At 40.6% G+C, this 25681-nt stretch overlaps 1 protein-coding gene across 4 annotated transcripts in view; it reads left to right on the top strand.

The window, feature by feature from the left end:
• Positions 1–25443, top strand: part of ankrd13b (ankyrin repeat domain 13B) — a 96499-nt gene extending 71056 nt beyond the window's left edge. For 3 of the 4 annotated variants that reach the window (XM_047392658.1, XM_047392656.1, XM_047392657.1), the window contains 11 exons: positions 115–355; positions 5256–5322; positions 5957–6038; positions 8362–8426; positions 10849–10875; positions 10979–11118; positions 11890–12047; positions 12228–12416; positions 14057–14220; positions 17012–17088; positions 23882–25443. In XM_047392658.1, the coding sequence (XP_047248614.1) occupies positions 115–355; positions 5256–5322; positions 5957–6038; positions 8362–8426; positions 10849–10875; positions 10979–11118; positions 11890–12047; positions 12228–12416; positions 14057–14220; positions 17012–17088; positions 23882–24083 (1412 nt within the window). In that variant the 3' untranslated portion in view covers positions 24084–25443. The remainder of the gene's footprint in view (positions 1–114; positions 356–5255; positions 5323–5956; positions 6039–8361; positions 8427–10848; positions 10876–10978; positions 11119–11889; positions 12048–12227; positions 12417–14056; positions 14221–17011; positions 17089–23881) is intronic. The other variant, XR_007042479.1, reaches the window with a different exon arrangement.
• The last annotated feature ends 238 nt before the right edge of the window (positions 25444–25681 follow it).

Here is a 25681-nt window from a genome sequence, read left to right on the forward strand (position 1 = left end):
TTCTAATCCCTTTGCCATCTTTGTTTCTTTTAGCACCAGTGCACATGTTGAATCACAGTTCTCTTCTTTGTTTCTGCCTGAAATTCCTCCTATTTTTCTTTTCTCATCTCGCAGACTCCAGTGCGGAGGTGATGGAGGTGGACCACGACAGGCAGCTGGTGTTCTGTGAGACCTTGTGCGTCTCAACTCTTACGGCGCTCTCTCCTGGCAGGGTGAGAGCCGACGCCAGCAAGGGCAACTGTGCCGGACTGGGCCTTCTGGGGGCGACACAGCCCAGCGACGAGCAGGTTGCAGCCAGGCTGTCCGCACCAGTGGTAACCACTCAGCTGGACACCCGCAACATCGCCTTTGAGAGGTCAGGAACAGAACGGATATGCACACATATAAAAGGGATTTTATGGTATGATAAGGTAAACATTGTCAAAACTAACCTTAGAACAACCAATTCCAGAAGGGATGAGAGTCATAAACATCCTGCGGGGATGAGTTACTCATTCATTCAACAATGGCCTCGGTGCAACGTGTTTCCTTTGTTGTTACGGTTGAGTTTCTGTCAGTGCTACTGGGTTGCCTTCTCCTGCACTGAAAGCCACAGCTGCAAGGAAATAAGGTTCAGGCACATTCTCTGGTGGCTGTCAAAATGCATTTGGCAAAGTGCAAGAAAAACCCAAACAGAAACAGCAGCACTGGTAGGAAGTGGAGACAACAAAACACATGCAGAGTTCATCATAAGCAATTAGTTCAGAAAGGGACTGTTACATTGTTTCTGGTAAAACAGAAGATCTGCGTGATTCATGGGGTGTGCTGCCAACTCGTCGCCCAGATGTTATTGCATTGGGCCAGCTGAAGTTTGTAGAATTGAATGCAACCAGATGCTATGACAAAGTGATCATAACATTTAAACGTCATGGAATAAATTTCAGTTGCAGTACAACCAATTATCACATGTCAGCAAAGGTCAAAGTTTTCGAAGTACAGACATAGTAAGGGTTGAATGAACATATGGTAACTTCCAAAACCATTGACAGCCCTTGACCTTTTTCACATTTTGACATGTTCCAACCACAAACCTCAACGTTTGCTGTGGGGATTTGTATGTGATACCCCCAACACAAAGTAGTACATCTTTTAAAGTGGAGGCAAACTTATATACAGTGTTCAAAACATGTTACATTTAAAAAATCTGAAAAGTATGATGTGTATGTGTAATCAACCCCCACTGAGTCAAGACTTAACATAATCGCCTTTTGCTTCAATTTCAGCTAAAAGTCTCTTGCTGTATTTCTCTACCAGATTTCCCCATCAAAAGATACCAAAATAGCAACAGATCAGATTAGATGAAAAGCATCTGTGAGCAACATTACTCCTATTTGGACTGAGGGCTGTACTTTGACTGGGCCATTCCATTGTGGCTCTGTCTGTATGTTTAGGGATGTTATCCTGCTGGTACTTTGCAGCCTCTAACAGGTTATCTTCCATCATCGCTTTATATTTAGCTGCATGTGTCTTCTCATCACCTCTGACCACCTTCTCTGTCCCTGATAAAGGAAAACATTCCCACAGCATGATGCTGCCACCCACATGTTTTACTGAAGGTGTCTCCAGGGCAATGTGCAGTGTTCTTTTTTTCGCCACACATAATGTCTTGTATATAGGCCAAAAGTCACATTTTGATCTCATCTGACTATCTTCTTCCACATGTTTGCTGTGTTCCCTGTTTGGCTTGTGGCAAAATTCTCAGTGGGACTTTTTGTGGCTTTACTTCAACAATTGTTTTCTTACTGCTGCTTTTTCATAAATGCCAGATTTGTGTAGTGCTCAACCAGTAGATTGGGCTGTGGACCCATGGGCTTCTTAGCCGCTTCTGTTAAATGCCTGTCAGTGTAGGCGGGTGGCCATATTTTGGTATTTTCATAAAATCCATGAACCCTGTTGATTTCACTTCAAAATTAAAAAGTACTTTGTTTCAGTTCTATTACATAACATTCCACTGAAGTAAACTGAAGTGTGTTACAAAATTTACAAAACTTTTACTTGTATGAAGACTTTTGCTAGAAAGGTTTAGATATGACAGAGTCACCGGGAGGTGGGAGTGTTATTCTGAACTCAAAAAGAGGGATCGCTGGGACAATTACACGTTTGGAAATAGAAAAATAGGGAGGATAAATAAAAAGGCAAAATACATTTTAAAGAAAAGTAACAAAAAATAGGTAATCAGATGAGACAAAGAACAATGGGAGCAAGAAACGGGCTGAGAAACTGAGAAAAAAGACAAATGGGATACAAAAAATAAAAAGACACGATATGTAGACAAAAAGAAAGGATTATTTTGGAGTCAGGAAGGGAAAAAGGAGATGTTTTGGGTGAATCAGGAAAGACTGGATGAGTGAATATTAAGAAATAAAACAGTGAGTGAGCAGGAGGACTGAGAGTACAGCTCAGTGAAGTGAGCAGGCAGAGGGTAATAGTCTCCCTTTCAGACTTCCACCTCAGTGTCACCTCTGCATTTCTCTAGTCAGCACTCCTGTCTACATGCCAATAATCTGTTTATGATGCTTCAGAGCAACCCACTTTGTCAAAGCATCCCAGACAGGGCATGTACCCCTAGAGTTTATTTATCTTCAGTCAGTCATGCACAAAAGTCACGCTGCAGTTTTCTGCTTTCATGGTTGAAGGAAATTTACGGAACTTCAAAGAGGTCACATCACCTTCTTTAACTTTAGCTTTCACTCCTCCAAAATATTGTAAAAGGGAATTTGGATTTATGCATAACATTTTTCTAATGTTCCGACACGAAATGCATAACTGATCGAGCCAAATATCAGGAGACTTAGGAGAAAATTGAAGTCCAGAACAGGGGGGCACAATAAGAATGGTAAAACTCCCTAAAATGTTCACATAGGATCCTTAAAGAGAATAAACTGCACTGTTGAGTTGTGTATATACAGGATGTGACCTAATAAGGATCTTTTGTCACTGTTGAGCTATTTTAGAATAGGCATTTGTCAAAACTGAGTCCTAATCCAATAGTTAATTAAAATAAATATATGTTTAAAAATGCAGTGCAGTAAAAAAAACACACACCACATTTAATCTTTTTTTACATTTAATTTGGTGATAGCAACCCACTTACCTCACTCACCAATGATGTTTATGACCAACATGTTTATGACCAGCATCTGTTGTTTATGATGTTGGGAAATATTTTGTTCTGACTGAAGTTGTTTTTTAGGACAGCTGTTTCTTTTTAAAGATATAACATGTCTCTTCACATACAGCTACAACCATCAGTAAACTCACATCTTGTTTCCATGATGTTTTCATGCTGAGCAGGTAGCTGCCATGCCCAGCTCTCTTTTGATATGACTTGTTGATAGTTTGGCTTGTAACATATTTCAGAATGGTTCCAGTTAGTTCTGTGTCTGCAAAACCTACTTAAAAACTAGTTCTTCAGCCACTTAAGCATTGTAAAATTTTATGACTTGCAATTCAGCAGGGCTTTACAGAGCTCTCCCAGATATCTGAACACAAAGTGCATATGACAGATGTTACAGAAAACTGTAATTTGTTAGATAGACAAAATGTGTTTGTTGGCTGTAATGTAGTACTGCAAGCGGTGCACAAGAAAATAAGTTTGAAGGTCTCACCCCGGATGCAGCTAACATAAAATCATCAGATTACAGGGGATCATTATTTTATATTTATTGTGAATTAATAGCATATTCGCATGAGTTGCATGAAGGACAGTCTATGTGCGTTAATATTCACATGATGCTCAGTGTAGTCCTATTAATGGATCATGGCCTGCTCTGAGACCTTTTATCTTTGTAGCTGAGTATTTTAATGAGCTATAGACATACATTATTCTAAATTATTAACTAGAGTGTTACAAAAACGTGACCTGGACTCTCATACCTTCATTTCAGTTACCTAATCTAGATATGACCTAATGCAGGATAACATGAATGAGAAATAAAACCTTTAAATGGTCATAATAAAAACTTCTAAACTCTGATAAAGACATAACATTAAGCATAAAAATGGATTGTTTTGATACCAGTGTCAGTTGGAGGTTTTTTTTTTATTATGAAATGCTAAATTTGGCCTCCTAAACTTGTTATGCAACTTCGCTAACTACCAAAGTGACTTCAGGTTTGTGGTAATGTCTTAGGCTGTGAACCTTTAAAAACACACAGGAAAAAATATAATCCTTTGAACAACGCTACAGTTGGTCCTGTGGGGAGGATTGAGTATACTAAGTGGGAGTAGTATGGTGCTGCTAATGGGAAAGCTCTGAATAGGTTAGGACCACAACATTCCTATTCTCGTTATTGGGCACATCAGTCAGTCATTTTCTGTACAGTTTCTTTCAAAGTGGGTCACGGGGAAGCTGGTGCCTATCTCCAGCAGTCTATGGGCAAGAGGCGGGGTACACCCTGGACAGGTCGCCAGTCCATCCCAGGAAACACACAAACAACCATGCACACACTCATTCCCACACCTAAGGGCAATGTAAAGAGACCAATTAACCTAACAGGCATGTCTTTGGACTGTGGGAGGAAGCCAGAGTACCCGGTGAGAACCCACGCATGCACAGGGAGAACATGCAAACTCCATGCAGAAAGACCCCCGGCTGGGTGTCGAACCGAGGACCTTCTTGCTGCAAAGCAACAGTGCTATCAACTGTGCCACCATGCAGCCCATAATAGATATGAGGAATATGATGAAGGAGATAAGCATCTTTGAAAAGTCTGCTTGGGTCCACTGGGACTAAGTAGATGAAGATGAGAAATGCCTCATTAGTAATGGCACTTTCCACAAGAGACTTATAGAAGATATGCAGCTTCTTGCTGCAAACATTGAATGACCAACGCTGCCTCAAGAAGTTTACAGCTAAGCCAACAAATTATTCACTAGATTCCACAGTGTTATCTATTAAAATAAGATGAAGACGAAATGGAAAAGCTGTTTTTGACAAACTAGGAACGCCCCCCAAAGCTGATAGACTTAGTTTTTACGCACAGGTTTTTCTTTCTGGCTTTGTCTTAGGCTAAAAAAATATAAAATTTTTCTACACTTTAGGTTCGATTACAATCAATTTAGAACTTAGTAAAGACTTGACTTTTACCCTGTACTGATATGTAAAACCTTAGAATTATAGAGAAAGTGTTCTCTTTTTTTTTGCTATATATGCATGTAGTTATAGGCTTAAAGACCTTTAAGGTAACAGGAAGCTGATTTCGATTCTGTTGCAGGAACAAGACTGGCATCCTGGGCTGGAGGAGCGAGAAGACAGAGACAGTGAATGGATATGAGGCCAAGGTATGAGCTGCTTAATTATTGCTCACCCACTTCTCACAGTTTCAGAACCAATGCTCAGTCTCATGTCATCAAAGTCCACTTTAGGAGTTTCATACCCAGTGTGAAGATTTCCAAAAGTTACTTGATCCTCTTGGTATTTAAGAGTCAGACAGGTTTGTCGCCCTTAAATGAAGGTAAAGAATCCACATGATCTTTGATGGGCACATAAAACTCCAGATGGTCTTGAAAATTAAGTTAAGAAAAGGCAAAGGCATTACCTTGAACCCATTTGTTTTTTGACCTCCCTGGAGGGACTGATAGTAATGTCAGTTCCCCAGGACCATCTGCCTCTGGTGCTTTGAAAGCACTTTAAGATCCTGCTGCTTGAAAAAGCTTTCTTTTTCAGCATCTGGATTTAGAGTCCCTCATGTAAACAGACAACTTCCGCTGAACTCCTCTCCTATTTTTATTTTTATTTTTTGCTTTAATCCAGGGTCCTACATAAGGTCAGAGTCAGGATCTTCACTATTTTTAATCTAGTTTTTTAGTGGTCACTAATAATGACTTTCTGTATGCGTACCATCACACAAAATACACAACAAGATACTCGGTTGTTAAGTCACATTTTTTTTAAAAACTGCATATCTCCCCTCAGGTCTATGCCGCATCCAATGTTGAGCTGATCACCAGGACCAGAACTGAACATCTGACAGATCAGAACAAGAACAAGACAAAAGGTAACTCATTGTGAGGATTACAACATGCTCAAACCCCAGCCGCTGAGAGCCTCCACAATTATTGTTGTAAGAGTGTAACCCCCTGCCGTAGCTGCAGTGACATCTCTGATGAAAGACCCGCCAATGAGCTGTAGAGCTCACCCAGAGACGTCGGCTAACAGGCCGTAACATTCTCTCTAAGGCTGCATCTTGTTTTTTGGTTCAGATCATTAATCCAACAGAATTAGACTTCCCTCCCAGGGGTGTGGCTGTCGGTGAAGATCAACCGCCTCGTGCTCCTCTGAAAGGAGAGGACGTAATGGTTGATCCTGTTTCTCAGGTCACATCCGCACCTGCATTCTACTTCTATACAGGAGGAAAGTGTCTTTAGAGCCACTACAATGACTTCTCAATGTGCAGCTTCCTTAGTTTTCCTTCCTGAGGCTTCAAACGTATCCAAAGGTTTTTCTTACCTGTACTTCGCTTTCCTCAAAGCAACCTCCTTTGGCTTTCACAGCAGATTTACAAATGGCTAACTGTGATTTGTTTTTTTACCTCTGCACTGATGTTTTGCAGATCTTCTCAATTAGCTTTTCTATATAAATGCTAGCAACTGTTAGATATATGTGGGTGGGAACATTTTTCTTTTTTAAATTTCAAGAAGACCTCTGGCCTAAACTGTTTCTATTTTGTGAAAGTGTTTGACTTTTTAGGGTTACAGTGTGCATGTTTCTCGTGTTTTTCCACAAAGGATACGTCATGTCTTTTTTTACTTTAAGGATGAATGGTAATGAAATAAATTATGCAAACCAAGATTTGCAACTTAAAATGAAATGAGCTGCTACTGCCCATGATTCCTTACAAAGGACCGCTGTCTTTCCAATTCTTGTCTTTGTCTAAATTAAACTAATAACTATTTTGCATGTTCTCTTGAATTACTAAAGTAATGAGAATTTAATCCAACCAGTTCCCATGCACCAGAGGTCCTCAACTGGCAGTCCTGAACTGACCTAGATTTGTTTTTTTTTTAAAACCATGCATGTTTTGTACTGCTTGTTGCAATCAGTTTTAAGGTGGGCCACTTCGTTAGCATTTACGGTACTCGCTGCAATAGACCAGGAACCTGCGGGGTTCCTGTCTCTGCAGAGAGAAGTGAACAAGCTGAGAAGTAGAGATCCAGAATATCTTATTCTGAGTTAGTAAAAAAAGTCTCTTTTCTTCTCTTCAAAAAGAAAGATTATGTAGATTTTCTTCACTGACCTATGATATTTTGCTCAGACAGTATATATTATATAGGGAACGTGTGCCTGCATGAAATGTAATTCAGTGGACCTCATTAAAACTTAATTGAAGGCCCTTACCCTAAATATTTAGTGATCATCAGGTCTTATCAGTGCAATAGTGTTTATGTTTGTTATTGATGAGAATTTTCTCCATGAAAGATGTTTTCTGTCTGTTGTATAAGAGGATTAAGGGTGTTGTGTTACATTTGTTTTCAAAGCAGTTAATGTAAGGCTGACGCTTCCCTAGAATGCGACAGAGCATCCCCTGATTTGTTCAGACCTGGCTGCAAACATCTTCAGTTTTGATCCCATTTTCACATCAGCTGCTGACATGTCTGCAGCTTTGAATCAACTGAGCTGCTGCTGTTCTTACAGAAGAGTGCTGTGTCTTCTCTATCCATGGCTTGGAAATCTGTTAAAAACTAGTAAGGAAGTCTGAGAAACATGTGGGTGTAAACTGAAGGTTGCAAGTGTTACACAAAGTTGCAAACCTGGCGGCTTATTTTTTTAATGCCGTTTGAAAATGGAGGCTGAATACATTTTTCCAGGGATTTACTGTTTTCATCTTTGAACTCTATATAAAAGCGTGGCCTACTTCTTGATCATAAGGATCATTCAGTTGACTGCAGCTTCTTTTACTCTGCAGACCTCTATTATATAACAGGACTAGATCAGCTTGAGAGGATGACTTGTAATCGCACCAGATATTAAGGTTACCTCCTCTTTCTTTTCACAATCGATCGTGTCAACTTCATCGGTAAGATCCCCTGATTCGAAGACGGCTCTTTAAATTTACTCTACTTTAACTGTGCTGCTTTAAAGCCTCCTCGTAGTGGCTATTAGATGCTAAAAGTAGCTTCTTCTAAACCAAGCAATATGGAAGGAAATAACTTTGTGGGCAGCTGCAGTGGAGATAATGAGTCCAGGCTTCTCATTGTGATGAAAAGGACTGACTTCAGCCAGCCAGTGCTGCATACTGAAACTCAGACTGATACAAACAGTTTTTCTACACTGACTATATGCTTGTATATCTCCTTGAACTGTTGTATGTCCCTGAGCAGGTGGCAGGACTCCACTGCAGAACTTCCTTGGGATTGCAGAGCAACACATGGGCTCTAACAACGCGGTGAGTGCATGTCGTCCAGCATTGTTATGGTCTTATGTTATATTTGACTGGATCCCATCAAGCACGTTGATCATCTTGAATGAATTATCCCTTGTAGTATCGACATCCTCTCCATCTGTTTCACTGTGGATAGACAGGCAGTGTGTAAAATCCCAGCTGTGTGGACAGGAGAGCCCTCTTGCATCCGCAAACTTGAAGCTGCAGCCTGCTCTGAAATATTGATCATGCTTTTTAATTTGTTTCGCTTTGAGAGCATCTATGACTCACACCTCCCTCCTTACTCCCTCTGTTTTCTCCCACTCCCACTCATTTTTTTATCGTTACTCCTTTCCACTCTCCTTCTTTTCTCCTGACGCCACTGAAAAAGCTTGTTTTTCCACTTTGATGTTCATTCTGCAGACATTTTGAGCAGCTTCGAATCTCTCTTATGTAGATGTATTCTGATGTTGTCAATCCTAAATTTTAAAGAGGCAATAAAGCCGCTCTGCATGGATGAAAATCATTGGCTTGTAAGAGCTCTGAAGTATTCACTGAAAGCTGACATGAGAAACTGTTTTGTCATTTGTTCTTTAGTGTTCGCTTCTCAGGGAAACTTTCATTGAGCTGTTGAGGTCACATCAATGCCTTGCAAAACGTTTTTCTAAAAATGTATGTTTATTTAAGTTAGAAGATGATAATCTGACGACCAAGGTGCTACATTTTAAACAAGATTATTGCATTTTTATTTTTGTGAGTCTTACACTACTGAAAAAAGAACAAAATACATAACCCTCCACACATATTGGCACCCTTGGTAAAGATGCTTAAAAAGAAACATAAATTTGTCTTTTCTGGCCAGAGCATATTCTCTTACTGACAAATTTCAGTTTGAGTATGTTTATTTATTCATCAAATATCCTATGTTAGGACAAAATGTCACACCTAACAATTATTTTAAAATAAATCTAACCGGAACAGCTTTGTAATTTATACTTCGATGTTTTACTCTATTTATTTGTAGTTTTTTTTAAAGTTTCAACAAACCTTTAATCTGTAATCCATGACTTCCTGTTTCCCAGGCTTATAAATATGACATGGTACAATGGCCTGTTTCTCTGAGACACTGCTGAAAAAAAAAAAAAACTACTATTCAAATAAGGCAAGGCAATATATCCTCACCTAAACATGTCCATATCCATCTGTCAGAGCTATTACTGAAAAGTGCAACAATGACAAAGAATGCTAACACGCACAGTGAAAAGGAGGTTTTGGGAAACAATGTCTCCAAAAATCTCCAAAGCTTACTGGTTGAGAAATCCAACAGAGAGTGTTATCCTGGAATACGTCTGCTCAAAATCACTTGAATGGACATGTGGAGATTGATAAAAGCTCATAGGATTTTAACTAGAACCACATACTTAGGTCAGATAAGACTGAAACCCCTTTCAGATCATCCCATCGTTCTATGAGCTACACATCATCTCGATGCCTTGCAAGCAACTCAAAGGTCTTGACACAGAATAGGGTGGATGAAGATGACTCATCATCAATGTTCTTAGCCACACCCCTTTAGTTTCTTGGTCCCAGCTGCATGCTTTAAAAGCAGACATAGCCCTTATTCTTGGTGGATTGGCTTGTAGGCGAAGGGACAAAGTGATACGTAATTTGGGTGAGGGGGGGGGGGGGGTTATGATTGCATGTTTATTGCCAAACTATGATGCAAAAAGGGTTTTAGATTGAGTTTATTCTGCAACAAAATCACTCCAGTTAGATTTGACATAAAACAAAGGATGAATATGTGAAAAATGACCTTATGATCCAGGGTTATGTGTAGTGGAGAATAAGTGATGCTGTGGGCCTGTTTCTCTTCCAAAAACCCAGGGAGCACATTGTTAGAGCACATGGCATCATGAACTGTTTAAAATAGAGCTGAGGATTTTAGATAAAGCATGAGACCAATACATAAGAGCAAATAACAGAGAAATGGTTCACCAGACAAAAAACTGAACTTCTTCCAAGGCCATCTTTGTCCTCAGACCTCAGTCCTTTAGATAACCTGTGGGGTGAGCTGAACAGAGGAGTGTACCAATTATGAACAGGCAATTGAGGCACTGGTGATTAAGTTAAAAAAAATTATTTCTTAATGATGTTTTTGCCCACTAAATAAATTAACTTAAATTAACAGATGGACTCTTCTGTGTTTTTCTGTCTGTGAAATATGCTATAGCAATTAAAGATTCATTTATATTCATGCTTTTTCTACATCTTTACCAGGAGTTAGTATTTTTTTATGATTCATCACTCTTTCTGGCTATAAATGTATCATGCTAGTGTTACACAAATATTAATCTAAACATAAAGGTTACCTTTATTGAATAGGAAATAATTAAACTTTTGCTCTGTCACCTTCTGAGTAATGTCCAAACTTTTTATGCCATTGTAGGGAAACAAGGAACAAAAAGCAAATGAAGTAAGTTTGAAATACCAATCATTTTATGAACTTTGACCAATTGATTTGCTATTGATATACAAATGATTTGCTTCATTATTCATCCCTTCTTTACCTTCTCCAGGCTCTGGTGACACAGATGTCATCCCCCACGGTGACAAACCCCGCAGCGCTGACGGCCGAGGAGTACTTCAACCCCAGCTCGATGCAGCAGACGCTGAGGGACATCAGCCAACCGTGCCAGCTCACCACCAAGACCCAGAGGTGACCCAGACTGACAGGAACACAAACAGGCGGGTCATACTACCCTCAAAGCTGACAAAATGATGGCCGGTAGAAAATGAGCCACTCATGGCAGCTGACCACAACAATCCTGAGGTGGATGACAGATAACAGAGAAGACCAAACATGCATATTTATAGAACCCACAGTGTTGGCGTTTCACAGAGCCGGTGCAGTCAAGCATTTTGGTGCTCTGTCTCCAGCAGCTCTAGATGGATGACTCATAGTACCTTGTTGTCACTCCACTATATTAAAAACACAAAATAAAACATGAAGTGAAGGAATCTTGCAGTGTCTCCAGAGAGAAAAAAGAATCAAAAGAAAATGCGCCAACAAGGAAATAGAAGCAGTTTTGTGAACAATTTGTAATATTTGCTTGTTAAACGAGGATCGGTCCGGTCTTCCTCCAACTGCTGGGCTGTTTGGTCCTTTTCAATTGTCGTTTACATGGTTCATTGTTGTTAAATAAAAAGTGACAGGACATGATGAGATTAAATCTTTAAGGAGGCAGAGCTGCCTCTCAGTTCTATGTTCATTATCACACAAATTAGAGCCTAACAATTGATTGGCCTGGCCTAGAACATGACTCAGCAGCTCGTGGAAAGCCCTGTTAGCAGATGTGATCAATGTCTTTTTGTATCTCAGTTTGGTCCCTGTGTGTAAATTGCTTCAATTATACACAAGTCAGACTGATGGTTTTAGTGTTTCTTTTTGCCCGGAGTTTCAGTGTATGTGTGTGTTGTTGTGTTTTAGGTTTAAAGCCAAGTTGTGGCTGTGTGAGTCCCATCCTCTGTCCCTAGCGGAACAAGTGGTGCCTATTATTGATCTCATGGCTATCTCCAACACCCTGTTCGCCAAGCTGCGTGACTTCATCACTTTGCGGCTGCCGCCTGGTTTCCCAGTCAAGATCGGTGAGCACAGGAGGAGATAGATGGATGGATGATGGAATAGGAGAGACGGAGGTTAAAATGTTGACTACTTAGCTGAAGGGGGAGAGACAGGATGATGAATATTTAATAAACAGATGAGATGGAACTAACAAAATGATCTGAAAGAGGGAGCTGACAGATAAAATGTTCTTACCCCTTTAGAAATTCCCCTGTATCACATACTAAACGCCAGGATCACCTTCAGCAACCTGAATGGCTGTGAGGAGGGAGCCGGCCTTCGTTCGGACAACAAAATTGGGTCGGAGGGGGGTGGCCAGCGGGACGCCTCGAGGACAGACGCTCCCTCTCCAGGCAGCGACTCCTCAAGCGTCTCCAGCTCTAGCTCCACAAGTAAGTATAACAGCGCCTTGTAAGAATATTCCCTCTACTTAAAATGTCCACATTTTGTAAGTGTCTGTATGGTGTTAAATTGTGTTTACAAAGGAGAATCTCAAGAAATGTGGCATGCATTTCTATTCAGATTTGCTGAAATTACAGCTACAAGTCTTTTGGGGTATGTCTACCAGGTTTGGACATCTGGACACTGAAATTTCAAGCTCAGATTGGATTTAGTCTCTCTAAAAGAGTTTCCTCCAAAGCTAGCCCATTTTAGCTCTATCCATCTTTCCAACAACTCTGACCAGCTTCCTGGTCCCTACACCAGGATTTTGCCACCACCATGAATCACCCACAGGAATGGTGTGCTCAGGGTTTCAGTTTAAATGGCACAAATACTGTTTTGCATGCAGGCTAAAAAACCTGAACACCTTCATCCTCATATTTGCTGCATCCACCATATGGCTTGTGGCAAAAGGCAAGCAGGCTTTCTTTTGGCTTTCTGTTTTGGATTTGCGGAGTGCACCACCAATAGTTGGCCTGTCGACAGATTCTCCCATCTGAGCTGTGGATCTCTGCAGCTCCTCCAGAGTTGCAGCGGATGATTATTTAATTAAAACTCTCATTTAATGTCACTTTAGGTGACAGAAGCAGTGGCTGTATTAGTAGGTTTGCAGTTTTGCCAAACATTTTCCCTTTTCAGAGGATGGATTGAACAGAGCTGTGAGATCTTTAAAGCTTAGGATACTGTTTTATAAACTGACTCTGATTTAAATTTCACCAAAACTTGATCTCTGACCTTCCTACTGTGTTCTTTGGTCTTAGTTCTTCAGTGTTCTCTTGCAAACCTCTGAGGCCTTCACTAAACAGCTTTATTTATACTGCAATTAATTTACACACAGGTGGATTATGTTTACTAGTTAGACGACTTCTGAAGGAAAATTTATTTAGGGGTAAAAGTGGCCGGAATACAAATGCACAGCACACATTTTCCAGATTTTGCATTTTAATGTATTCTTCCCTTTCACAATTATGCTCTGCTAAGCGTTGCTCAATCACATAACATTTCTATAAAATACAGTGAGATCACTTAGTGACAAATTGTGCAAAAAAAAAAAAAAATAAGGCTATGAATACTTTTGCAGCTATGAATGGTTCAGTATTTCATCTCTCTTGTATCCTCCTCTGCAGCTGCCCAATTATTTGCTGAACTAATGAGGAGGATGCAAGCTGTTTCTATCAAAATACTTTACTGGACAGCTCTGTTCTTTGTGTCGTTGCATCATGTCCTGCATTGATTTAATCAGAGTCTCACCAGCACTGTTTAAATCTGCATTTGTGCCGGGCAGCGGAGTAATTAATTTGACGGCAGCTCTGAAGGAACCTCTTTGAGAATCCCCGATGTTATCGTGCTGTATGGCTCCACCTAGGAAGGCACTTTTAGTTGAGCAGTTGTCATGTGATGTGTTCAGAGTACATGAGAGAGAAATTAAATACTCCAGCCTCTGTTAACTTTTGGTCTCTCCATGTTTGGCTCAGAAATATATTCCTCTGTTTTTCCTTCTCCTACTCTTCTCCTTCAGCGCCCTTTAACATCAGATAACACTCCCTCCCATCTCTTGGCCTTTGCCTCCCCCCCTCCCTTTGTTAAACAGTGTCGTGCAGAGCAGGAGAGATTCCTCCGTGTGTGTTTGAACCCCCGCCTGGATACACCATGCTAGGAGGCAAACAGAGAGACAGCATGAGGGAGGAGGAAGAAGACTTACTGCAGTTTGCTATACAGCAGAGTCTGCTGGAGGCCGGATCCGAATATGATCAGGTGATCCCACTGTGAACTCCTTGAGTTTTCTGGATTTAAGGAAACATTACGAAGGAATATGTCTTTAGTTATCCCATATTAATTCCTTTTTACACCAAATTTAGTGCTTGTACAGTTTCATGGAAACATGCCAGTTAATTTTTTCCTTTACCAATTTAACACAAAGGCGCTACAATGTACACTGGTGAAACCGAACTGATTCATTAAACTGCCGATTTCTACCCACACATCGACACTTCCTACTTTTGGATAAATAAGGCGGGAATAGTCCAAGGATAGCTTTATAGATAAAAACATATCAATGCATGAGTGTACGAATTAATAATGATTCATTAATAATGATTCCCATGTTTGATGGTAAATGGTGGGAGTCTTTTCTCATGTGCAGTATTACACTGATTTTCCTGAAGTAGCAAGCTAAGTAGCATACCTCCAGAGATAGGGTAATACTTTAAAACACTGGTTTGTTTTGCTGTGTCCACATGGTTAGAAAACCTACTTTTGCAGCCCTTAGATGAATAAACTCAGGAAAAAAAGGATGACCCCACAGTGATCATGTTGACATTGATGCCAGACAGAGATGGAAGGCAATAAATACCTGCAACTACCTGGTACACTTCTGGGCTTCTTTTTATGCATTACTTGTTTATGAAGGCAGTTTTATATGCACAGTTAATCTTTATCAGGTGCTAAAATTATCTGATCTTCACTGTTGACTCTGCTAGTTAATGTGTACATATGAGACTCTGTGATGACTTTTAAAGTTAGCGTCCGCTGCTGTCATACTGCTGCAAGGCTAAGTTATAGACCTGATTTCAATGTTAAGGCTGCAAGTCGACCTTGTTTTGACCTGAAATAATGTCAGGTTCAGGTATAACTGTGATTCAGACCTATGTACTTTATCTAGAACATTTAGATCAATCAAAACTACATGGTCTGAAAGTGGTCTAAAAAGTTAATAAATCATGTAAAATGACCGAAGTGACCGAAGACCTCAACCGAGGAACTGAAAGACAGATTAAGAAAGAAATGGTAAATATGATGACATATTTGTACTGTACCTGAGGATAGAAACAGCAAAAATTCACAATGTGGTAAAACATTCAAGCTATAGGAAAAGCTGTACGCCGACAAAACACTTTCTTTCACCAGAGACAAAGTACAATTTGTCTCTGAAAAAACATTTTCAGTTGTTCAGCATAAATCATCATTTCTAACCAGAACTGCTTCACTGTCACAAAGCAACAGCTCCTATGTGCTGAGTTTAATATGTATTTTTAAAGTCATTTATGTTATAACGACTATAAAACAATGTCTGAAAAACAAGTCCTGGGCAACAACGTCTTGAATTTGAGCTCTGTCCACTTTTTTTTTATATGCTAGTCAATCTCAGCTAAAAGTCTACATTTAGACTTCTAAGAAACGTCTGTCGCAAAGTCCTTCGCTTCTAAACATATTTAAATACGTGTCAACATATATGCAAACTTATTTTAGCCATACATATTTGAACGATTTAAAAAATGATTCCATCCATCCATCCATCCATCTCTTTGGGATAGACATTTATTGGTACACATTGAATTAGAATCAACTTTATTGGTGAGTAGAGAACAAGCTTAATTTCAAATTAAACAAACCCCATTCTCCTCTAAAACTGCCAGACAGAGAGAAGAATGGGATTTTCTGCAGTTTTCCAGAGAAACGGAGATATGTTTCAGTATCAGTTTGGGCTTCATTTTTTAAGCTAAACTGTGCTAGTCTCATGTGACACCAACAAGAGATCAAACACCCTATAAGACTCCATTTTAATTTTAAGAAAATAATCCTTCCTGTATGTTTTCGATAAAAAAAATAAGACGGTTGAAGTATTTTATGTATCTGGTGCTGATAGCACCTAATCAATTGTGATGGACACTGTTCCCCCTTCTTAAAATTACAGTTATAAATTCAACAACAAGTCAATAAACACCCCAACACTGCAGTACACAAATAGGAGTCAGTTTCAAAATAAAAAGAGTCATAGTGAAGTAAAATCAATAAGTAACATAAATTGCCTGTGATGTATGTAACCAAGAGACAGTACATCTCCAGCTGCCTCAGGACAGGCCTGTGTTTAAATCCCAAAGATCCTGCTCCTGATAGTCCTCGGCCTTCTCCTGGGGTGCAGTCTGGGATATAAATAGTCTCAGGGAGACAGGTCAGAGAACATCCTCAGATCTGTTTCTTTAGGTGAGAGACAAAAACTGAGAGGAGAAGAGGATGCTCAAATAGCTGAGGTTTGGTACCGTGCATTTGGAGACCTTACAGTTCCTTTAGACATTGTTGACAAATATGAAAAATCCTTTGATTATAGCTGAAATATTAAAATGGGACATTACTTACATCTTTCATGTCTAGTTTGCATAAATTGTGCTACACTAGGAAAAGGAGTTTAAAGTGCTGTGCTTACTGTAAGATGAACCCAATAAGGTTTATTTTGTTATTCATTTTGTTTTTAACTACCAGTTAAATTTGCATATCCTTAAGTTCATTAATAAAATGTGTACCAAAAAACCAGAGCTAAGATTAATCCAGTTCACTGTCAGTTTATGGGTCATAATCAAGCCAGCCAGCTGTCTCTATGCTGTGTGTGTGTGTGTGTGTGTGTGTGCGCACGCATGGTACTTTAGAAGGGATTGACGGGAAAAATTCCCAGAGGAAGGATGCAGACTTTCCAGAAACCCCTCCATCTCTTGGTCCACTTCCTGCACCGGCTCTCTGACTTCCTGTTCTGCCTCCTCTTTGTTTTTAGGTGACTATTTGGGAAGCGCTGACTAATAGTAAGCCAGGAACACACCCTTTGTCCTGTGACCCAAGTCGTGTAGAGAGGTAAGAAGAAAGGCTTCTTTTTATTTCTTAAAGGGCATATATTATATATTTGCAAAACCTTTGATTCAATTAATTGTGTTTCGGGTTGTGGCTCCCATTATTTAGTACTTATTTAGTGTTTAGTTTAGTGTCTAGCTCTAGTGTGAGCTCAGAAGGCAAACATTTGTGTGAGCAGGAGGAAGTCAGGAGAAATGCTGCCCAACTGCAGTAGTTTGGTGACCTAAAGAACCAGCACCCTACCCAAAGGTTTAAAAGTGCTATATGGCAAACCTGGTCTACCTGTAATTCACCACAGTAGTGAATGGCCAGTTGGAAAAACAGAGAATCAAAAAAATTTTAATTCTAGGAGCATTCAGGTTAAAAGTTGCAATTTTTGCTCCAATTCTGACCAGCATTGTCACCCTAATGCAAGTGAGACAGGTTACAGGTGAGAGTGACAACTTCCATTACTTGCTACAACCATGTCACCAGAACACTTAATATTAGTGAACCATACAGTTGTGTGTAAAACATAGTCTGTGAATCAAAGCAAATAAAAGGCTCATTCTTCTACTGTTCTCATCAAAAGGGTTTGACTGCGCCTACAGTAATGTAGCAAAACGTTATTCTGAGGCCCCCCAATAACTCTATAAGTCAGATAGATTTTTCACAAAAACATAATGCTTTGGCCATACGAAGCAACTTCAAGCTAATGTCACAAAAGTGGTGATTGGGAGGGATGTCAAAATGCTGTTACACAATCTGTCACTTGTTTGGCTCAAACACTGAGTCATAGCTGCAATTAATTATAATGGGAAACATGCAAAAGGAATGTTTGGAGAGAGCTTTTAATGATTTATTTAATAATTAAGATCTGTGGACTTCAGCTGGTGTGTTGTACTGAAAGTGGACACACAAGACAATGCATTTTAATACCTGAGAAACTTTTAGCTCACAAATAACACCCAAGGTCACCTCCAGGGTCTGGCTGTGGGCTTACTGCCTAGCTATCTGCTGTCATTGTGGCATGAACATGTTTCGAATTATTTCATAATCCTTGCAAGAAAAATTGTTTTAAACATGGAGCTTTTTGTTGAATGGGGATGAAATCTGTCCTCATCCCCCATTTACTTTCTAAAACGTCAACATCTTTTCTTAGTAGAGGAAAAAAGGGCCCACTCTGTCTCTTTTTGCGTTGCCAATAAGTGTGCACACATTGTTTTGACATCATCATCATCGTTTTCAGTTTAAATCAACTGGCAGTCACTCTCTGACGTACAAGCGCTTTTATACATGTACTGTTCCCTGTATGTTGAAGGGCCTGCGTGTTTGAGAGGGACATGACATCATAGACTTTCTTTGTGACACAAATAGGCATTTTAAATACATGTCTGCTTAAAAAAAACAACTCTCTGGCAATTGCTGTTTATTTCAAGTTTATATTACCAACAGTTTTGGATTTTAGAGCTCTTAAATATGAAACAATTCAACACCTACATCATTCATCATCCAACCCCTTTTATAACAAGAGTGGCAGAAGTTGAATCAAAGCCCCATTGAATAATAGAAAATGAACAGGACCGAATCTTTCATCTTCAAAACAGCTGAAATCCTTCAACAAAAAAAAAGGAAATCCCCATGACTGTCAGTATGAAAGTGAAATATCCTGCCATTCCCCTACCTCTCACATTGTCTTTTCTGTTGTCTTTTGTTTTTCTTCACTATCTTCCAAACCACCATTGTGTATTTTCTTCCCTTCTGGAGCTCCTTCCTCCATTTCTGACTCACATCCTGTATTCTTGTGTTCTCCTCCCCTTTTCTGTTATCTTATCCATCCTGCTATTCTTCTCTCATCTCCTATCTACACTGTGCTGCTGGGAGAGTGTTTGTGAGAGAAGGATGAGAGTTTCCTGCAGTTGACTTCAGTCTGTTATCCTTATCTGACGTTCCTGTTGGAGGACGAGGAGCTAAATCCACAGGCGTCTGCGCTTTCACCCTCACCTCTTTGATTGGCTTTTACTCCATTTTCATATAGCAGTATTAGCAGTTTGTTTAACTTTGTATGTAAACCGCTTCTGATGATAAGACTGATGATGATGCTCAGGTTGAACTGTTGAATTAAAGAAACACATTTTGAACAGAATGTAATCATGGAGCTTCAGAAAATCTCTGCGTCTTCTCTCTACTTGAGAATGTAACAAAGGCTGGTAGTGTACATTTAATCCAATATTACAGCAATCAGCATTGTTGTGTATATTAGAATTATAGTGCCATGTAATTAATATGTAAATAAGTGGCCTCATTCATGCAAACATGTGAACCATCTATTTACTAATCTGACGTGAATTGTTTTGCTTTCCCACTGGACAACCAGATTTTCATTTATCTTGTTGGTATTTAGTTTCAATTAGAGACAGGAGCAATTCATCCAAAGTCTACAACAAACATTTGTAAGTTAAAGGGTGAAATTATGAATTATGAAATCATTTACATGTATTTACTGATTAGAAATAGAACTCATAAATTGAACTAAATACTAAACAAAACTAAACAAATAATTAACTTGCACTGATGGGAATGAAAAAGATTATTGATTAAGGTCAAATGGCATTTATGAGATTCAGACTTTCGTGAAACCGTGTCTGAAAAGATCTCCGTGTTTATCTAATTTCTATCATATGCTTTCCAATTTTATCTGACCTAAGAGGGAAAGGGGGTTAAATGTTTTGAAGTTCTCTCTTTTACACATCTGTTTCTTTCTGGTTTCAGACCAGCAGAATGACAGAATTTTCCCACCTGATTTTTGTGGAAATGCCAGCTCAGGGTTTAGGCATCTCTGGCTCTCAGACAGGAGGCAGGGTAGCAGTCCAGCTCTTTACCTCTGTCTTACTGAAGGAGTCTAAGCCCGTCGACTCCACAACTGCCCTAGGTTGCTCTGACTTAATTTGTCCAACAGACTTTGGATGGAATAAGTCTTCTGGTTCCCAGCTAGGACCTCATGTCAATATAATACCGGATAAATACACAGTTGGTTACTGGACTGACTCACTGGCCCCTGTTGAAGATAAGCTAACGCAGTCTCTTTAAGAGTCACACAGAAAAATCTCAAGAAAGAAAAATAGAAACAATGTTTCAACAAATGTGCAGAGAAAAGTCTGAGGAAGGCAGGGTCAGACCAAAAAAAACAGAAGGAATTTCAGCTAATCCCGTGTAATCGGACTGAATTGTGAGACACCCTATCCCATATGCTGTGATGGTTATACAGGGGTTGGACAATGAAACTGAAACACCTGGTTTTAGACCACAATAACTTATTAGTATGGTGTAGGGCCTCCTTTTGCGGCCAATACAGCGTCAATTTGTCTTGGGAATGACATATGCAAGTCCTGCACAGTGGTCAGAGGGATTTTAAGTCATTCTTCTTGCAGGATAGTGGCCAGGTCACTACGTGATACTGCTGGAGGAAAACGTTTCCTGACTCACTCCTCCAAAACACCCCAAAGTGGCTAAATAATATTTAGATCTGGTGACTGCAGGCCATGGGAGATGTTCAACTTCACTTTCATGTTCATCAAACCAATCTTTCACCAGTCTTGCTGTGTGTTTTGGTGCATTGTCATCCTGATACACGGCACCGCCTTCAGGATACAATGTTTGAACCATTGGATGCACATGGTCCTCAAGAATGGTTCGGTAGTCCTTGGCAGTGACGCGCCCATCTAGCACAAGTATTAGGCCAAGGGAATGCCATGATATGGCAGCCCAAACCATCACTGATCCACCCCCATGCTTCACTCTGGACATGCAACAGTCTGGGTGGTACGCTTCTTTGGGGCTTCTCCACACCGTAACTCTCCCGGATGTGGGGAAAACAGTAAAGGTGGACTCATCAGAGAACAATACATGTTTCACATTGTCCACAGCCCAAGATTTGCGCTCCTTGCACCATTGAAACCGACGTTTGGCATCAGCATGAGTGACCAAAGGTTTGGCTATAGCAGCCCGGCCGTGTATATTGACCCTGTGGAGCTTCCGACGGACAGTTCTGGTGGAAACAGGAGAGTTGAGGTGCACATTTAATTCTGACATGATTTGGGCAGCCGTGGTTTTATGTTTTTTGGATACAATCCGGGTTAGCACCCAAACATCCCTTTCAGACAGCTTCCTCTTGCGTCCACAGTTAATCCTGTTGGATGTGGTTCGTCCTTCTTGGTGGTATGCTGACATTACCCTGGATACCGTGGCTCTTGATACATCACAAAGACTTGCTGTCTTGGTCACAGATGCGCCAGCAAGACGTGCACCAACAATTTGTCCTCTTTTGAACTCTGGTATGTCACCCATAATGTTGTGTGCATTTCAACATTTTGAGCAAAACTGTGCTCTTACCCTGCTAATTGAACCTTCACACTCGGCTCTTAGTGGTGCAATGTGCAATCAATGAAGACTGGCTACCAGGCTGGTCCAATTTAGCCATGAAACCTCCCACACTAAAATGACAGTTGTTTCAGTTTCATTGTCCAACCCCTGTAGTTTTAAATTCTTGCCGGTACTTACGGGCGGAGCTGGGGTGGGGGTCAGGCACTGGGGGCATATATAAATATATACACATTTCTCCTCTACGTGGGGTTTGTATCTTCTCCTGATGTGTTGTAGGTGTCTGGCTTTTAAATTTCTCCTGACATCACGGAATTTATTACCACATTGGAGCGGAGAAAGCCAGAAGAATACCTGCACATCAGGAGACAACATGTTGGCAATCAATATCGCTTGTGTGACAAACTCTCAACTACAGGTCCTTCTCAAAAAATTAGCATATTGTGATAAAGTTCATTATTTTCTATAATGTAATGATGAAAATTTAACATTCATATATTTTAGATTCATTGCACACTAACTGAAATATTTCAGGTCTTTTATTGTCTTAATACGGATGATTTTGGCATACAGCTCATGAAAACCCAAAATTCCTATCTCACAAAATTAGCATATTTCATCCGACCAATAAAAGAAAAGTGTTTTTAATACAAAAAACATCAACCTTCAAATAATCATGTACAGTTATGCACTCAATACTTGGTCGGGAATCCTTTTGCAGAAATGACTGCTTCAATGCGGCGTGGCATGGAGGCAATCAGCCTGTAGCACTGCTGAGGTCTTATGGAGGCCCAGGATGCTTCGATAGCGGCCTTTAGCTCATCCAGAGTGTTGGGTCTTGAGTCTCTCAACGTTCTCTTCACAATATCCCACAGATTATCTATGGGGTTCAGGTCAGGAGAGTTGGCAGGCCAATTGAGCACAGTGATACCATGGTCAGTAAACCATTTACCAGTGGTTTTGGCACTGTGAGCAGGTGCCAGGTCGTGCTGAAAAATGAAATCTTCATCTCCATAAAGCTTTTCAGCAGATGGAAGCATGAAGTGCTCCAAAATCTCCTGATAGCTAGCTGCATTGACCCTGCCCTTGATAAAACACAGTGGACCAACACCAGCAGCTGACACGGCACCCCAGACCATCACTGACTGTGGGTACTTGACACTGGACTTCTGGCATTTTGGCATTTCCTTCTCCCCAGTCTTCCTCCAGACTCTGGCACCTTGATTTCTGAATGACGTGCAGAATTTGCTTTCATCCGAAAAAAGTACTTTGGACCACTGAGCAACAGTCCAGTGCTGCTTCTCTGTAGCCCAGGACTGGGGAATGCGGCACCTGTAGCCCATTTCCTGCACACGCCTGTGCACGGTGGCTCTGGATGTTTCTACTCCAGACTCAGTCCACTGGTTCCGCCGGTCCCCCAAGGTCTGGAATCGGCCCTTCTCCACAATCTTCCTCAGGGTCCGGTCACCTCTTCTCGTTGTGCAGCGTTTTCTGCCACACTTTTTCCTTCCCACAGACTTCCCACTGAGGTGCCTTGATACAGCACTCTGGGAACAGCCTATTCGTTCAGAAATTTCTTTCTGTGTCTTACCCTCTTGCTTGAGGGTGTCAATAGTGGCCTTCTGGACAGCAGTCAGGTCGGCAGTCTTACCCATGATTGGGGTTTTGAGTGATGAACCAGGCTGGGAGTTTTAAAGGCCTCAGGAATCTTTTGCAGGTGTTTAGAGTTAACTCGTTGATTCAGATGATTAGGTTCATAGCTCGTTTAGAGACCCTTTTAATGATATGCTAATTTTGTGAGATAGGAATTTTGGGTTTTCATGAGCTGTATGCCAAAATCATCCATATTAAGACAATAAAAGACCTGAAATATTTCAGTTAGTGTGCAATGAATCTAAAATATATGAATGTTAAATTTTCATGACATTATGGAAAATAATGAACTTTATCACAATATGCTAATTGTTTGAGAAGGACCTGTATATTTTAGCAAAGACAGAGATACTTACTCACAGAACCCAAGGAAAATTGTCCAAGGTTGTTGACACGCAATTTGAAATCCTTTACACATGAAGCCAAATTCTAATGAAAAGGGCCGTACATGCACAGCGACATGAAGTGGATTTTACCAAATGACCCACCACGGAGGAAAATGGCGTATTATAAAAAACTCAAAATTTTACTTGTTGCATTACAGTTTGTGTCACAAGCCAGTGTGGTAAATTACAGGTAGACTGCGGAGCGCTTTTAAATCTCTGGGTAGGGTGCCAGTTTATTTCTTTTATTTCCTGTTTCTTAGTAAGAAAGACAGTATTTTGTCTGTTGCACTTTGATCATTGCATATTTAAGTTTAGCAACAACTGAGTGGTTGGTATTGTCTTCTGATGTTGATAAGGTTTTCTTGCCAGCTGTTCCATCTGTTTCTCTGGTTGCTCAGGACACCCCAGCACAAGCCCCGCCCCCCTTCCGGCCTCTGTTCCGCCCCCTCCAAGAAGCAGCCGCCAACCTGCACCTACAACGAGCAGCTGCGCATCGCCATGGAGATCTCAGCCCGGGAGCAGGAGGAGGCGGACTTCCGGCGGCGGCAGGAGGAAGAGGAGCTTCAGCGAATCATCCAGCTGTCCCTGATGGAGAAGTGAGAGCCAAATGGCCTCGAAGCAGGCGGCGTCTGTGGGGAAGGGTCTGCACTGAGGACATGTTGGAATAAGAGGGAAGAGACAGCTACTTTGACACTTTAAGCACACTCTAACTGCCTGAATTGTCTTAGTGAAAACAATCAAATATTTTCCTTCTCTATTTTCCATCTCCTTCGTCAGACCTTTCCCTCGAAGCCATACAGTGATGAAGCTGGTAGCCAGAGAGGGACACCACTTTCCTCCCAGAGGCACCACATGGTACTTTGTTGAGCAGTGCCAGTTTACAATCGAAAACAATACGCCCAATACCAGTTCCCTTTGCAGCGGGATCATGAGCTCTCCCTTTGTAGTGTTTCTGCTTCAGCATTACCTCCCCCCTCCCACACACACACAGACACACACACACACACTGAGCCCTTCTGCCACTGAACCAGTCGATTTTCATTCTTAAAAATGTAAAACAAGCAGTGACGAGCAAGGCTCTGTGTTGTTAGAGCTGAACATGAATGTCAGCTAACCGTGAGAAAGTTCCGTTCTTAATTGAACATTTTCAAAATAACATGCAGGTACCCTTCCTTATTTGCTTTTAATTGCCACAAAATCAACATGTACTGTACTTAGCTTTGCAGGCAGATCACATATAAGACTGTTAGTGGTGGTTCTTTTGATGAGTTTGAGCACAAAGCAAAACCAGGCCAGATTAAGTTTTAGACTGTAGGAAGAGACTGCAGGAGGCGCACTAACTATACTGTTTGAGAATGAGTGTATTGAAACTCATAAAGGACTAATGCTCGTGTTATGTAAGCTGTCTGTGGAATAGATATGTTATTGGAAGAAATTTGTACTCGCCTTATAGGAACTGACTTTGTTTTTGTCTGTGTTTCTCTTCGGTCACTGATATAAACTGATATAAACGATATTTCAGCATGATGTGCACCCAGGAGGGATTTCTATTGTCTGACCTGAGCCTGAGTCGGAGCATGCTCAATGAGGAGCTCCAAACATCCGGTAAGAGTGTTGTGCAGCAACACAACAACTAAGGCTAAAAAAAAAAGGCTCCAAAAATAACTGAATGTTATTAATGACTAAATGTTGCAAGGCTCGGGCCAATCCTCAGCCAAGCCTTTTTTAATAAAATGATTTCTTTGAAACAAATGTTTACCACTACAATATCAGCACAAACCGAGGAGATTTCCTTCTGTCTCTTCTCTAATTACAGTAAATCTTGGCTGATTAACAGGATTCTTTTTTATTTTTACTTTGTAAAAACAATCGTTGCAGAAGACCAACACATCAGAACGTCTTCAAGATGTACCCTGCAAAGTGAATTCTGATGATTCAAATAAAAAAACATCTTTTGGAACTGCAGCCTACGAGTGATTGTTTAAAAACCCTGTCTGGCTTTCGCTCCAAATCCCTCCAGCCTTCCCCAAGTTTTCCAGGTTTCTCTCAGTAAAAGGAAGGCGACAAAAGCACTTCATTTCTCCAAGATAGGCAAAGCTGCAGTCAGTCAGCAAAAGACGGGGCTGATCTGTTTTTAGCAGCTGCCACCTCCATCATCTTCCCTGTGACGCGGATTCCCGGCGCCTCAGTCGGGTCCA

Source organism: Girardinichthys multiradiatus, chromosome 18, assembly GCF_021462225.1.
Source record: "Girardinichthys multiradiatus isolate DD_20200921_A chromosome 18, DD_fGirMul_XY1, whole genome shotgun sequence".
Classification (NCBI taxonomy): Eukaryota; Metazoa; Chordata; class Actinopteri; order Cyprinodontiformes; family Goodeidae; genus Girardinichthys; species Girardinichthys multiradiatus.